Source organism: Tachypleus tridentatus, chromosome 6, assembly GCF_004210375.1.
Source record: "Tachypleus tridentatus isolate NWPU-2018 chromosome 6, ASM421037v1, whole genome shotgun sequence".
In the NCBI taxonomy this organism is placed as follows: Eukaryota; Metazoa; Arthropoda; class Merostomata; order Xiphosura; family Limulidae; genus Tachypleus; species Tachypleus tridentatus.
The window spans coordinates 151,273,318-151,289,219 of NC_134830.1; the positions used below are offsets into that span (position 1 = coordinate 151,273,318).

At 34.2% G+C, this 15,902-nt stretch overlaps 2 protein-coding genes across 3 annotated transcripts in view; one reads left to right on the forward strand and one right to left on the reverse strand.

Annotated features, from left to right (window-relative positions):
* The window catches only part of Ost48 (dolichyl-diphosphooligosaccharide--protein glycosyltransferase non-catalytic subunit Ost48), a 40,585-nt gene extending 30,577 nt beyond the window's left edge, over positions 1 to 10,008 (forward strand). For both annotated transcript variants that reach the window (XM_076508819.1, XM_076508820.1), the window contains exons 8-12: positions 383 to 528; positions 2,662 to 2,809; positions 6,462 to 6,582; positions 7,374 to 7,483; positions 9,713 to 10,008. In XM_076508819.1, the coding sequence (XP_076364934.1) occupies positions 383 to 528; positions 2,662 to 2,809; positions 6,462 to 6,582; positions 7,374 to 7,483; positions 9,713 to 9,868 (681 nt within the window). In that variant the 3' untranslated portion in view covers positions 9,869 to 10,008. The remainder of the gene's footprint in view (positions 1 to 382; positions 529 to 2,661; positions 2,810 to 6,461; positions 6,583 to 7,373; positions 7,484 to 9,712) is intronic.
* A 4,582-nt stretch (positions 10,009 to 14,590) lies between these two features.
* LOC143254072 (protein Wnt-4-like) overlaps positions 14,591 to 15,902 on the reverse strand; it is a 79,464-nt gene continuing 78,152 nt past the window's right edge. The window contains exon 4 of the mRNA XM_076508821.1: positions 14,591 to 15,376. Coding sequence (XP_076364936.1) covers positions 14,909 to 15,376 — 468 coding nt within the window. The 3' untranslated portion in view covers positions 14,591 to 14,908. The remainder of the gene's footprint in view (positions 15,377 to 15,902) is intronic.

Here is a 15,902-nt window from a genome sequence, read left to right on the forward strand (position 1 = left end):
ACACAATGGTTGTGTTAACTTGTTAGGACAAACTAATACACCTTGTGTTATGACACAATGGTTGTGTTAACTTATTCTGTTGTTGCTTTCATAATGGTTGTTGTGAAATATGGCAGCCTACTTTGCCATCTGGTAATTTTTGTATGAAAACTTGTGTAAAAATACCACTTAGACTCTGTAGCAGGTAGTAAGAATTCTGTTGTGGGTAAGCACAGATAGCCTATTGTGCAGCTTTGTGCTGTTTGAATTTTTTTTTATTCGTTGCCATTTGAATAAAAAAACAACATTACTATTAATTAATTATGAAGACTATTTGTATTTAATGCAGTGGCCTTTCATTAGAAAGGATACATGGTTATATATTATTGAATTTGTTTTATAGTATCCACATGCTGTTGGAAAGAGTACCTTGCTCATTTCAGCTCTTCAGGCAAGAAACAATGCTCGTGTGGTATTCTCAGGTTCTTTGGATTTCTTTAGTGATCAGTTCTTTCAGGCCAGTGTCCAGAAAGCCCATGGAGGTAAAAGGTATGTGTGTGTCTGTGTTGTAATGGAAAGATTCTAGTTATGAGTCTATTTTTTTTTTTAATGAATGTTGATTATAAGTAATTTCAACTCGCTACTTCACAACAATCTTGGTTTCTTTAATCTTCCATGGACCACCTAGCTACCACTATTGAAAATGGTAGCCATCCATCTTTCTCCACTTTCTGTCGTAGTTCACAGCTTTCCCCATTGTTTATACTGTTACTGGAAACTTAAACCAACTTCAAGTAATATGATATTTTCATCCTAGTATTTTCATCACTCTATTCTGGTAGTACCTAACCTCAATTCAGCAAGCAGGGCTGAAAAGGAATTGATGTTTCTGAAAAACCCTGGTTGTTCCACAATCAAATTTGCTGCCAAAATAAATTTAACTGATTTCCAGAAAAGGACAGTCTTCCAAAAAGGAAACAAATTGTGAATTTGTATTTTATGTACATTATATATTTTTAATTTCTAGGATAGATGTTTATTTTGGGGTGAGGAATTCTACTCCTTCACCTGCAGTCATTATTTTCTGTATTTGACATCTCAACTATTTTTCTCAGTTATAAAAAAAACAAAACAAATTTGGTTAGCTTCTTAAAAAAAGTTTTATTTGAAAATGTTGCTTTGGACTTCATACATCCACATTAGGACACTCATCATAACTGTGGTATTTAAATTTCCTTTCAGCTTTAATGTCAAGTGTGACATCAACAAAACTTTGGGAGCCATTTATAAGCCAGAATTTATCATAAGAGGATTCCATGGGTCCCATTTCCTGTATTTCATCATACAGGCTATTGACATCTTTTCTTTCCTATGTAAAAAGAATTCAGTATGTTATATTAATATTATTTTGAATATGTATATCAGCAATTCCTGTGATATCCAGTGAAATGGCATGCATCAGAACTACATTTTGACATTTCATTGGTAGTGTAAAGTCACCAAAAGGAGTCATCATTTTTGAAAAGGATATTTACTAGTGTAAAAATTGGTTTAGGTGAGATATTTAGAGTTTCTATCCCTTGCACTAAATGCATTGGTAATACAAAGGAAAATGTATCAACATGGGATACCTGGACCATCAAGCCATGGTATGAAAAGTGCATTTTCTTGTAACTTGTAAAATGTATAAACACAAGTCAGTGGTGAAAGCTGCCCATGTGTGCAACATAATCAAATCCATATCTGGAAAAAGTGACAGTTTTCTTCCACACTATATTTGTTTATCTGTCACATATTTCCAGAAGCTGGAAAATGAAATGGCTCATGCTTTCCCACACAAAGACAAACCAATCAAATCATTAGATGCAATACATATGGATTTCTGTATAATTGGACTGTGAAAACCAGTGCTTTAAAATCGTTGTTTTTATACACCAGACGGATTACGGAAACCAAACAGGAAGGAGTAGCATGCTTTTTACATCAAAGTCTTAATGTGGAGCTTTTTTTCAGTGGAAAGAATGATCCAAAACTATTATTAAAATGCATGAACATCAGACTGTGACCAGACATGGAACATAAAGTGTTGAAAAGATCTAAAATTATTTTAATACAACCTGTGTGTATCAGAGGAACAACTGTAATATAATTACATAAATATATGTGTAACACAGATGAGGAAATGGAATTCCACATCTATTCCTATGCTGTTTATTTCTCATTATAAATGTTTAATGAATTTTTTATTTAAAATATACGTTCAGATTAAATCTAAACAGTTGTAACTGTAAGTTCATACAATATATTTTGATGTTCAGATTAGATCTAAACAGTCCTCATTATTATGAGCTTATATATGTTAGATGTTACAAAAATTTAGTATTATAACAAATGATAAAAAAACAACCCAAATTGAGTTTAGGCATAAAACATCAAAACTATTTACTTGTAATTTATTCGTAGGGGTGTAATTTAGTTTTTCTTTACCCAAAATGCTTCTAAAACTTGAATTTCACCCTGAGAATGCACTAAATGTATTTCAATTTACAAAAGTTTATTTAAAACACAATTGGTACTTATCGAGTTGGACTTTACCATCAAGAAATTTGATCAGCTAAAGAATTAGATAAAGAATATTTCTGTTAATTTCCTGAAACATGCCTGTAATATTTCCTTCTTTAGGTATGAAAAATCAGGGAATCAAGAAGTTGCAACAGCTCTGGCTAAGTGGGTGTTTAAACAGAAGGGAGTTCTACGGACAAGTAACGTAAAACATCACCGTAAAGGAGAAACTTTTCCACCTGATTCGTATACTATTATGGATGATGTGGTATGAATGGAATTAATTTATTAAATGTGTATTTATAAAACACAACTTTCACAGATCTCTCGAAGACACACTTTGTTTTTTTTTTAGTGTTACGTTTTTTGGCATAAAAAACACTGGTACGTTCATAATTGTGTTAGCCTGCTGTAGCTAGGAGGTTGAAGAGCTCGACTCATAATCTAAGGTGCTCAGGATTGAATTCCAATCACACCAAATGTGCTCGCTTGTTCAGCCATGAGGGTGTTACAATGTAATGGTCAATCCTATTATTCATTGGTAAAAGAGTAGCCCAAGAGTTGACGGTGGGTGGTGATGACTAGTTGCCTTCTATCTTATAGTATTTCACTGCTAAGTTACGGACAGTTAGTGCTGATAAACCTCAAATAGCTTTGCATGAAATTCAAAATAAACTAAACCAATATTTTCTTTGTATAAATGAGTATGTTCTAAAAATATGTTGATATTTTTAAAGTGAAATATAATATTAATAGTGTCAGTGCTTTTAAAAGGTGAACATTGTGAGAAAGTTTCAATAATGAGTGGGTAAGACCAGCATCATGAGGAAGTCCTGTTTCAGTAATGAGTGGGTAAGACCAGCATCATGAGGAAGTCCTGTTTCAGTAATGAGTGGGTAAGACCAGCATCATGAGGAAGTCCTGTTTCAGTAATGAGTAAGACCAGCATCTTGAGGAAGTCCTGTTTCAGTAATGAGTGGGTAAGACCAGCATCGTGAGGAAGTCCTGTTTCAGTAAGGAGTGGGTAAGACCAGCATCGTGAGGAAGTCCTGTTTCAGTAAGGAGTGGGTAAGACCAGCATCGTGAGGAAGTCCTGTTTCAGTAATGAGTGGGTAAGACCAGCATCGTGAGGGAGTCCTGTTTCAGTAATGAGTAAGACCAGCATCGTGAGGAAGTCCTGTTTCAGTAACGAGTAGGTAAGACCAGCATCGTGAGGAAGTCCTGTTTCAGTAATGTAGGTAAGACCAGCATCGTGAGGAAGTCCTGTTTCAGTAACGAGTAGGTAAGACCAGCATCGTGAGGAAGTCCTGTTTCAAAAGTTTTATCACATGAAACACTGGATTTCAAATCTTGCCAAGAGTGGTTTTGGATGGCCCAACTGCCCATGAAAATTTTTGATATATTACAAAAAGATAAGAACAAAACACCATATGGCATCACCTTACAAAATAAAATTTGCCCCTTAGTTGCTCAATAAGTCTGAAAGCTTATAACATTAAAAACATGATGGGCACAGCACAGATAGCCCATTCAACAAATAAAAAATTCAGAAAAATGTTACAAGTTGGGAAAGAAAAGGAAGCCAAACATAATCTAGTAACCAATGGATAAACTTGTTCAGTGATGTATACAATATACTTTTAACATGGTGTGAAAAGTAACCAAATAATGTAGATAACATTATCTGTCATTGTACACCGGTTAAAGGCCTGGAATTTTATATTCCTTGTTACTGTCGGCTATACTTGTCATAAACGTTTTGGGATATTTTGTATTGAAAGGAATTCCTTACAACATCCACTAGTTTTTCTCAGGATGTGAAAAGTGTCTGAACACTTGTGAAATAAAGAGATCAGCTTGGAGGATAAATTCATCATAAAATATTCAGTTTTATTATTATAAGTCCAGTGTAATATCACACAGACTTGTCCATTTAACATCATAAGATATTCAGTTTTATTATTATAAGTCCAGTGTAATATCACACAGACTTGTCCATTTAACATCATAAAATATTCAGTTTTATTATTATAAGTCCAGTGTAATATCACACAGACTTGTCCATTTAACATCATAAGATATTCAGTTTTATTATTATAAGTCCAGTGTAATATCACACAGACTTGTCCATTTAACATCATAAAATATTCAGTTTTATTATTATAAGTCCAGTGTAATATCACACAGACTTGTCCATTTAACATCATAAGATATTCAGTTTTATTATTATTATTATTATTATTATTATTATAAGTCCAGTGTAATATCACACAGACTTGTCCATTTAACATCATAAAATATTCAGTTTTATTATTATTATTATTATAAGTCCAGTGTAATATCACACAGACTTGTCCATTTAACATCATAAAATATTCAGTTTTATTATTATTATTATTATAAGTCCAGTGTAATATCACACAGACTTGTCCATTTAACATCATAAGATATTCAGTTTTATTATTATAAGTCCAGTGTAATATCACACAGACTTGTCCATTTAACATCATAAGATATTCAGTTTTATTATTATAAGTCCAGTGTAATATCACACAGACTTGTCCATTTAAAATATAAATGGTCTTAGTTTTCAACATTTGAATTGTGTAGAACACTTATTAATGTATACATGAATGGACTTGGAGGGTGGTGGGGGTCTGATTCAATTGTTATGAATGTTGTGCATGTACTATATCCTACATTTAAAGGGGGGGTATTTTGGAATTTTGCACAAAGCTATACAAGGGCTATCTGCACTAATCGTCCCTAATTTAGCAGTGTAAGACTAGAGGGACAGCAGCTAGTCATCACCACCCATTGCCAACTCATGGGCTGCCCTTTCACCAATGAATAGTGGAATTGACCATCACATTATAATGCCCCCATGGCTGAAAGGGCAAGCATGTTTGATGTGACAGGGATTCAAACTCACAACCCTCAAATTATGAGTCGATTGCCTTAACCACCTGGCCATGCCGGGCTGGGGGTTTAACCCTCTTTTCCTCACTTATCCTGTCTGTGACTGTATGTCAACATGTATCATGATGCTAATAATTCATTGCTGTTTGAACAATATCATTTGTTATTTCAGAAGGCTTGCGCTGACCTTATGTGAGACTGTAAGCTAAGAAAAGTAGATTTTTTTAAGTAAAGTTATTTTTACACACAAAACAAGACCAGTTGTTCATGTGCCTAAAGGCATTTAACATTATTGATTTCTTAAGTTGCCAACATAATATTTTACTGCTTTTTATATCAGCTGCAGTTTGACAGATGTTAAAGAATTACTTACTTCAATACTTCAGAGATAAAGTTTAATTATTAATATCCAGGTAACAGTCATAAATATTTCTCAGCTAAAAGATATCGCATGTACATTACAGATACTGTTAGATCGCAGCCGACCATGAAAGCAGGAAAATATTAGAATTGTATATATATAAAACATTTATTTCTTTTTATTGCATGCATTATGAAAACAATGATGCTCAAAAAATTATTACTTTGAACGCCATACTTTGTAGGTCTTTATTGGACAAAAAATATTCTTGTGAAATATGTTTTTGGTAGGTCATAAATGGTATGTTATCTGCAAGAACCAACAAAAATGTATTCAGGGTTTTAGTTACTGTTACTAGCCTTCAGTGGTACAGTAGTAAATGTGAAGTTTCATAATGTTAAAAGCCAGGTTTTGATACCAACAGTGGGCACAGCACAGATAGTCAATTGTGCTTTACAATAACGCACACACAAAACAAAACAGAAAGCAAGTATAGGATCAAAGCATTTCTATATGTATTAATCAGCAAAGGTTGGTTTCTTACCTGTCTGTCAGATGGCAGCACATAAGTAGGTATTTTTATTAGGTGTGGTTCTTTTTGTTCATCTTATCACAGAGTTAAGGTTTTATCTTTTAATAGGTGTTCTCTATTAATGTGGAGATTTTCAAGGATGGAAAATGGTTGCCGTTCAAAGCTGAAGATATCCAGTTAGAATTTGTTCGTATAGATCCATTTGTCAGAATACCTCTGAAGAAAAAAGGTGAGTTTAAGAATAGCTGAACCTTGTGACGTATCTCGGAGAGGTCAGACGAATGTTGTATGAAGCAGTCTTCTCACTTTTAACCCTGTGTGTGATGTGCTTCCTGTGGTTTTTAACATGGATAATAATTACTGATAAAATGTTGACAAGATGTGGGTGTTTTAATGTAGAAATGTGAACTTTATATGCAAAAACGGCTCGTTTGGGTTGAGAAAATATTTTACATAGAAGAGCGAACAACGTTTCGACCTTCTTCGCTCTTCTATGTAAAATATTTTCTCAACCCAAACGAGTCGTTTTTGCATATAAATTTCTCACCAAGTGGGTTTCTCGACATCACTGAGAAATGTGAACTGTTTATTGTGACAGAAATATTTCATATTTTCTTGATATAAATGTTTAGTTCTCTACTAAAGATTTACGTGTTGTGTGTACAAAAATGTAAAAATTACGTTTCAGATTTGTTATTATTACTGTTGTTTATACTGAAACACGGTGATTTTACAGTAAAACGTTTCAGTACTTGCCAGAGATGACTCCAACAAGTTAACTTGTTAGCTGTATAGTATATCATAGAAATTAGATTATTACAGGCTTTGAGATATTAGAAAAAATTATATTAAGAAAGATTTAATAGCTGTTAGTGATGTTAGATGAAATTAGATTAGGTTTGGTAGCTGTTAGTGATATTAGATGAGTTTAGGTTAATACTAATTTGATACACAGATGTCACCTTTGTAACATGTCTAATAAAATAAATTCTCATTGTGTGTTTTAAACCTCTCTTGTAGAAGGTACCGAGTACGAGGCAGTGTTCAAGGTACCCGATGTTTACGGTGTTTATCAGTTTAAAGTGGATTACAATAGAATGGGGTACACCCACTTGTATAGTACCACACAGGTTAGTAGTTGTATTTGGTATGTATGTAAAATAATATGGATAGGGTCAGTTTTGTGTGAAATGTGATGAAGAAAAACTGGTTAAAAATAACTAGGAAACATTAGTTTTAGAAACCAACAATTTTATTTCTGAACAGACATTAAATACTTTATGTTACATGTATCTGTTTCCAATATTATCTTTAAGAGTTATTTTTTACCCATTTCCCTTCGAGTCAAGAGTGGATCTTACTTAGTTTTGATCAGGTTTAAATTTTTCTGAATTTTAAACTTATGTTACTGTACTTTGTAACATGATATGAAACTTAAACTTAGTTTTAAACTAAGTCTGTACACAAATTCATGTGACATAAGTTAGTGTCATTTATTTCATCCATTTGATGTGCAAAGCCAAATATTCGTCACTATTTTTAACGTTGTCACATTTGTGTAACCTGTATAAAATAATTTATTTTAAAATGTACTTCAAGCAGTGGCTTAAGTGGGTGGTATACATACTAGATGGAAAATAAAGTTGATATACTGTTATAAGACACACTACCCACAGTGGGTGGTATACATACTAGAAGCAAAACAAAGTTGATATACTGTTATAAGACACACTACCCACAGTGGGTGGTATACATACTAGAAGCAAAACAAAGTTGATATACTGTTATAAGACACACTACCCACAGTGGGTGGTATACATACTAGATGCAAAACAAAGTTGATATATTGTTATAAGACACACTACCCACAGTGGGTGGTATACATACTAGATGCAAAACAAAGTTGATATACTGTTATAAGACACACCATCCACAGTGGGTGGTATACATACTAGATGCAAAACAAAGTTGATATATTGTTATAAGACACACCACCCACAGTGGGTGGTATACATACTAGATGCAAAACAAAGTTGATATATTGTTATAAGACACACCACCCATACCAATTTTGCTTTTCATGAAACTACATTTAACTTCAGTGTGTTTCCAATTCTACATACCACCTGGTACGCTGTTTGACACCACTATAAACACTGGCTATTAATATATGCTGATGCATGAGCAGTGCCAAAGATTTCTCTTATTGGCTGATTGAAGATTGTATCTTCAGTTTATAATGTGTTAATACTAAAGGTATCTTGGTTGACTTGTGTAATTTGTTCAGTACATTATTTCAAGAACAGGTGTAAACACTCAACACACTTGAAACTAAAGAACTGTTGCAAACTCTTTGACATACTTGAAACTAAAGAACAGTTGTAAACACTTCAACACACTTGAAACTAAAGAACTGTTGCAAACTCTTTGACGTACTTGAAACTAAAGAACAGTTGTAAACACTTCAACACACTTGAAACTAAAGAACAGTTGTAAACACTTCAACACACTTGAAACTAAAGAACAGTTGTAAACACTTCAACACACTTGAAACTAAAGAACTGTTGCAAACACTTCAACACACTTGAAACTAAAGAACAGTTGTAAACACTTCGACACACTTGAAACTAAAGAACAGTTGTAAACACTTCGACACACTTGAAACTAAAGAACAGTTGTAAACACTTCGACACACTTGAAACTAAAGAACAGTTGTAAACACTTTGACGCACTTGAAACTAAAGAACAGTTGTAAACACTTTGACGCACTTGAAACTAAAGAACAGTTGTAAACACTTTGAGGCACTTGAAACTAAAGAACAGTTGTAAACACTTTGACGCACTTGAAACTAAAGAACAGTTGTAAACACTTCGACACACTTGAAACTAAAGAACAGTTGTAAACACTTCAACACACTTGAAACTAAAGAACAGTTGTAAACACTTCAATATACTTGACACTAAAGAATTACTTCTATATATATGTAATAACGGCTGGTATGGGTTGAGAACTTTTTTAATGTAGAGGAGCGAACAACGTTTCGACCTTCTTCAGTCATCGTGAACCTGACGATCCTACCCAAAATATTTTTTCAACCCATACCAGCCATTTTTACATGTATATTTTTCTCTACAAGTGGGTTTTCTTGTCATCACAGAATTGTTTCTGTCATATAGAATTATCACTTTTGTTTTATTGAAACAGAAGATAGTCTATGCACTTCTGAGGCACAAAACAGAAAACTTAAAGTCAACTTTAGGTGAAGTTTTCTCATTGATCCTGCAACTAAACTCACAGTTTACATGTCAACAAATAGCAGCATTCTTTGTGGTATAACCAGATCATTTTCACTTTTCAGGTATCTGTACGACCACTGAAGCACACGGAGTATGAAAGGTTCATTCCTTCGGCATATCCATATTATCTGGGTGCCTTTTCTATGATGGGTGGAGTGTTTATTTTCAGTTTTGTTTTCCTACATTTTCGTGAAACTTCTAAATCTAAAACTGAGTAATTATTTTTGTCATCAGTTCTTTAAGACATTCCTCTCATGTAAAGAAGTGTACCATGAAAACATCGCAGTGGTTAACTAAAAATTGAGATATAGAATTTTCAGGTATTGTGAAAATTGTTTAAATAAAAATAACAAGTGAATTTGGTCTAATTCTATGTTTCCTACCTACGTTTTTTAATCTATCATTTCAAGGAAGTATTTGAACCTTGCCTAGATTGCCAATGAGCTGCTAAGCATGGTAAAAAGCCTGCTGCCAAGCGTAGGGTGGTATATATATCATAGTTAAATTCCATGTTATAAACATAAAGTATTAGCTATTACAAACTGGAAGCTTACTTTAGCAAAATATTTTGTTTTTATAAAACTTACTTTATTATTGTAAGTAAAGAACTCTGTTCTGGCAGATAGATATAACCACGGTTATGGGGTACACTGCTTTTTCTACAAGAAGACCTAAGCCTGTAATGATAAACCACATTAATAAATAGTACATGTCAGTTGCTGGCTTCCAGTGTTTTATTGACTTTATAGCATTTTTCGTATTCCTATCAGTAAACAATTTTTGTTAATTTGATAGAATAAGTGAAGCCACGTAATAGTAGTATGTGCCCTAATGTATACAACACTACTTTCTAGAGATATTAGATATTCCCTAACATTTGTTTCATGGTTTTTTTTTGCAGTGCTTTGTTTACCATCTTTATCCTACTATAAGAAGTTGATTTTCAAGGATTTGTTAGCATTAAAAGATTAAAGCTAAAAATTTAACCATATCAAGATGCCATGTAATGTGAGTTCCAGTTAACTTCAGATGATATAATACAGAGAAATGAGGTGAAACTTCCTTAACCATATCAGTGTGTTATGTAATGTGAGTTCCAGTAAACTTCAGATGATATAATACAGAGAAATGAGGTGAAACTTCCTTAACCATATCAGGGTTATGTAATGTAGTTCTAGTAAACTTCAGATGATATAATAGAGAAATGAGGTGAAACTTCCTTAACCATATCGGTGTTATGTAATGTAGTTCTAGTAAACTTCAGATGATATAATAGAGAAATGAGGTGAAACTTCCTTAACCATATCAGGGTGTTATGTAATGTGAGTTCTAGTAAACTTCAGATGATATAATACAGAGAAATGAGGTGAAACTTCCTTAACCATATCAGGGTGTTATGTAATGTGAGTTCTAGTAAACTTCAGATGATATAATACAGAGAAATGAGGTGAAACTTCCTTAACCATATCAGGGTGTTATGTAATGTGAGTTCCAGTAAACTGTTACTGGGAACAGTTGTCTAATTTTTACAGTTGATTAGCTGCCATTGTGATCACTTACCTGTGTCTAGTTATTGGTGTTTAGAAGATAGTAATTTATTTAGATTCTGTTAACCTTCTACAAAGTACAGTTTGTGGTGGTATTGGATTTCCTTGTGAGAAAGTCAGGGGTCTCTTCTGGACTTTCATCAGAGGAATGTCCAAGTTTTACTGACCATAATATTAAGTTAACTGTGTGTTAATGTAGGTTTAGGTACATCCACTCTTCTTTTATGGCAGATAAATTAAGATGCTAAAATCCCGCACCTCTTATGCTCCTGAAATCAGTTTGTGTTATTCCGTTTGACAGATGCTTGCATTTAGAGGGGATTTCGTAAACAGTATCTTCGCTATCCATCAGAATTTTGAGGGGTTGGTGTGTACCAATTATGATTACATTGGTAGTGTATGGTCTCCTGTCCACATGTTTTAAAAATTCTACATTTATCTTGTTGGAACTGCATTCAAATATCAACTATAGTTTATATACATATAATATTGTCATTTTGCTCTAACTGACACATAAACACAACTATGTAACTCAATGTCTTTTAGGCTCTCAAAAGGAGGTCACCCTGAATAGAATATAGGTTAGTATTTATGCTTTGTTACAGGCCATTCTATAAATGGTGCCAAAAGATTGATTTGTTTAGAAGATTTTAGAGAATAAGTAGTTGATCCATGTTGTTTTCACCAACCTCACCCGAAAGATGTTAAACATCAACCTTGGGTTTTGAAACTGTGTATGTGTAAAGCATGTCTACACCAATCAGGAGAGTTCATCGCAAACTAACGTGGCAGGGGTTTAGTTTAGAGAGAGAGAAATCGTAAGAATTCTCTCTCCAACTGGGGTGTTCAGGAACGTTGTGGTTCCTCTTCATCCCCTTTTGTGGAAGGTTATTGGATTTAGTTTTTTTTTATTAATTTTATTTCTCTTTTAAATAATTTTTAGACTTTTTTTTTGGGTGAAGGAGGTCACTCTTAATGTTATCCATGACCGAGGCAAAGGCAGCATCGGAGGAAACGGCCAGGTTTCATCATTGTTGTGGACTGATCTATATTGTGATTAGATTTCCTTCAACCCTAGTGATAACTTCCACAGATCACCAGAGAAAGTTGTAGGACTGTTCTTTTGATGATATTTAAATCACTTTTGAAAAACATTACCTCAAAATAAACTTGTCATTTCTATTCCAGGTTAGTTATGTAATTGGTTCTAAATATTTTTTATGTATTAATAGTTGTATATTTAGTGGTGAGGTTTGGATTGTGAAACAAAATAACAATACAAATAACGTTGTATCATCTCGAATTTTTATTTTCAGTTGTACGTAATTGAAAAATTAACATAGTTAAATAGGTTAACACACAGAAGGAACACTGCTACTGTTCAATGTAAAAACCGTGCCTCAGATAAAATAGTTAATATACACTAGTCTGTCGTAATGAAGATACAACTACAGCTTGAGTCCTCACTTAAATTATCGTCTTACCATTCCGTGGCTCAGTAGTGAGAAATGGTTTATAACACTGAAGAATCACATTTTGGTACTGATAATGGGCACAACACACAAAGATTACAATGTACTAACAACCAAAACAGGTTGTGTTGGGGGAATTCTTGCTTAACATTTAAAACAAAGTGAAATTCTGAAACAGAACAAGTGATATTAATTTCTATTTAAATATTAGTAAATTTCTAGATGTGTCATTTAGGGCATTCATTTCCTCTTTGTAGATATCCTCTGAATGCACGATGAGTGTTTTGCATTAAAGATTTTTCTGTTGATGTGGCTCCTGGTGGTTGTATTCTTAATTCTATACTATGTCAGTTGACAATACAGGTGTGTATAACTTTACCCAAGTAGTAAGGGTAATAGATCCTGTATTGTGCTGTAATTTAATCAGATACTGGGAATATTTCTTTCAGCTCTCTCATCTGGATTGATTATTCACCTTTCATTAAGTGGGAACATGTGTAAACTTACACAAATATTACCTTTGTTTTGAGTAGATGTAACATTGACTTGGTGTTGCTCAAATGAAGTAAAACACACATTTTCTTTGCACACCTAAATGAGCTACTGATCTTAATGTTGACCGTTGTTTGGCCAGATCTTTTCTGATGCAGCCCCATTACTAATAACCAACAAAGTGAGACGTGTATCAATTACGTGTTGCGGAGTACAATCAGTGGATCAGTTTGTATGAATACACCTTGCAGGAGAAAATTATATTCAGATACAGTTAACCCAGTCTCTTCAGATGTTAATCTGTTAAAATAGCTTCTCCAGATGAATATTCGACGTAAACCGTGACCTTTGAACTATCACATATCAGGGAAGGACTATCATTTCTCACCACACATGATTTAAACTTGTTTTTGAAAGCTGAATGTTAAAAACAAACTTTAACAAATTCTAAACGATGGAGGATACTAGAACGTATTATAATTAGTTAAGCTGGGTATTTCTATTAAAATTCCTAATCATTACCAATAATATTTAACATATTAAACCCCACCCAGTGGTGCAGCAGTAAGTCCATGGACTTTCAACGCTAAAATCCGAGGTTCGATGGCCCAGCAATGGACAAAGCAGATAGCCGAATGTGGTTTTGCTATAAAATAACCTTACTTGTTATAAAGTACTGAAAAGTGGGTCAGTTGTTACCTTAGTCTCCCAGGCAACTAGTCACTTTGTAAAAGAAATTTTAATAACATGCACTAGTTCTTAAAAACTCATTAATATTAATGTTAAACTTTCAACAAGCATTCAACGTTAGAGAAATGGCTTGAAATTTTGGAAGGTTTATTACGAAGAAAGTTAAATTTAAAGCAAGGCGTGAAAAATAAACCTAAATTTAAAAAAAAAGGCGAGAAGACAGTATGACCAGCGTCAAAATACAGAAAAATATTTTAAAGTTGTAATAGTTTATTACAAGTGTCTTTAAACAATCTTCAATAAAACCCCAGGCCAAAGAGAAACCGGTGTGTTATGTATTGTATATCAGAATTAGGTTTTGTTTTTCGTGTCTCTTTATATTTTAGGTTTTTGACCTTTTAAAATTCATCTCTCGTTTGCTTTGTAGTATGTTGTTTTCAGTTTTATCAGGCTTAACGTTGTGACTCGTACGTGTAAAACTACGTCTGCTTGTTGTTTTCTCTCTTGCCCAAAGTGTTAAATACTTCCACAAAACAGTACACGTGTAACTCGTATCAACTAATATTCCTCATAATATATTAACACACATCTAATTATTAAAAACATTTCTAGATGAGGGGAGAAAATGCCCCGTTTGTCAGTTCAGATTTTTTACGATAATTCGGCAAAGAGAAAGTTAACCCTCAAATAATACATGCACTCTGTACCGAATTATACATTTATAATAAACACTCGTGGCTTGAATACAACGGACTTTATCATTTTCAGGTTACACAAACATAGCTGTGTCAAGCTAGAACTAATTAGTAAATTAACATCGATTCGAATGAGACGAGAATCTTGTTAAATCGACTGTAATCTACCGTGAATTGTAACGAACTGTTTTATTAGTAGGACGTTCTTGCACGTGTCTACTAATACTGGGCTAGCATCAAACAAAGAACTTGTTCTAGAGAAATCGAACTTGCCTTTCGATTCTACTTGGATACAGTTTGTTTTTTCCGGTGGGTTAGAATGTGATACAATGTTGACTGGTACATATTTTCAGTCTGTGATATCATTTACAAGTGTTTATTTCTACAGTACGCACACACGATTGACATTCTACGTAACAACACCAATGAAATTTGCACCTGCAACGTTCTCTCTCGGACCTGTTTTGACTGATATATCCTCGACTGCAGCACAACAACTCGCAGCCGTCTATGGCTCGCGACGTCTTGTTACACTGTCTACCGTGTGTGCCAAGAGATCCCGTCTTTTCGTCGTGCTCGCAGAAGTTGGGCGAAGGGCGCAGATAGACGAGATCGGTGTCCGTGTGGTGCTTGAACCGTATGTTGACCGGTTCGAGTTTTGTGTACTTCCCTGACACGACAGGCTTCACTTCAGTTGCTCCGTCGAATTTCTCCTTCAAGATGATGCTCACCTCACGAAAGGCCGGCATGGCTCGCCAGCACGTGCGGAGCTCGCAAGACCCAGAAACTCCGTGACACTTACACTCCAACTTCACGTTGTACTCTAAAACCTAGTGGTGAAAAATAAAATTCCTTCAATAAAACACTACCAATTATTGGGCTACCCTTTACCAACGAAAAGTGGGTTTGACCTGAACATTTTAAACCCCCATCATTGAAAGGACAAGTCCGAATTTCATGACCGACTACACAGGCCTGCGATATTTTTATTGTCATGAAATATTTACATGTTTTACGGTAATTGCTTCATCACTTAGATTTTCCACAAAATGTCGTATGTACTTCACAAATCATTTTCTTTGAAATCGGGTCTCATTTTGTCACGCTAAAAATGTTGACAATCACTGGCTCTAGAATTTTCTCGACCAATTACAACGCGACTCTATCACTCGTTCTAGGCCACGTGGGTTAAGGCGTTCGACTCGTAATCTGAGGGTCGCGGGCTTGAATTCCGGTCGCACGAAACATGCTCGCCCTTTCAGCAGTGGGGGCGTTATATGTGAGGGTCAATCCCACTATTCGTTGGTGAAAGAGTAGCCCAAGAATTGGCAGTGGATGGTGATTACTAGCTGCTTT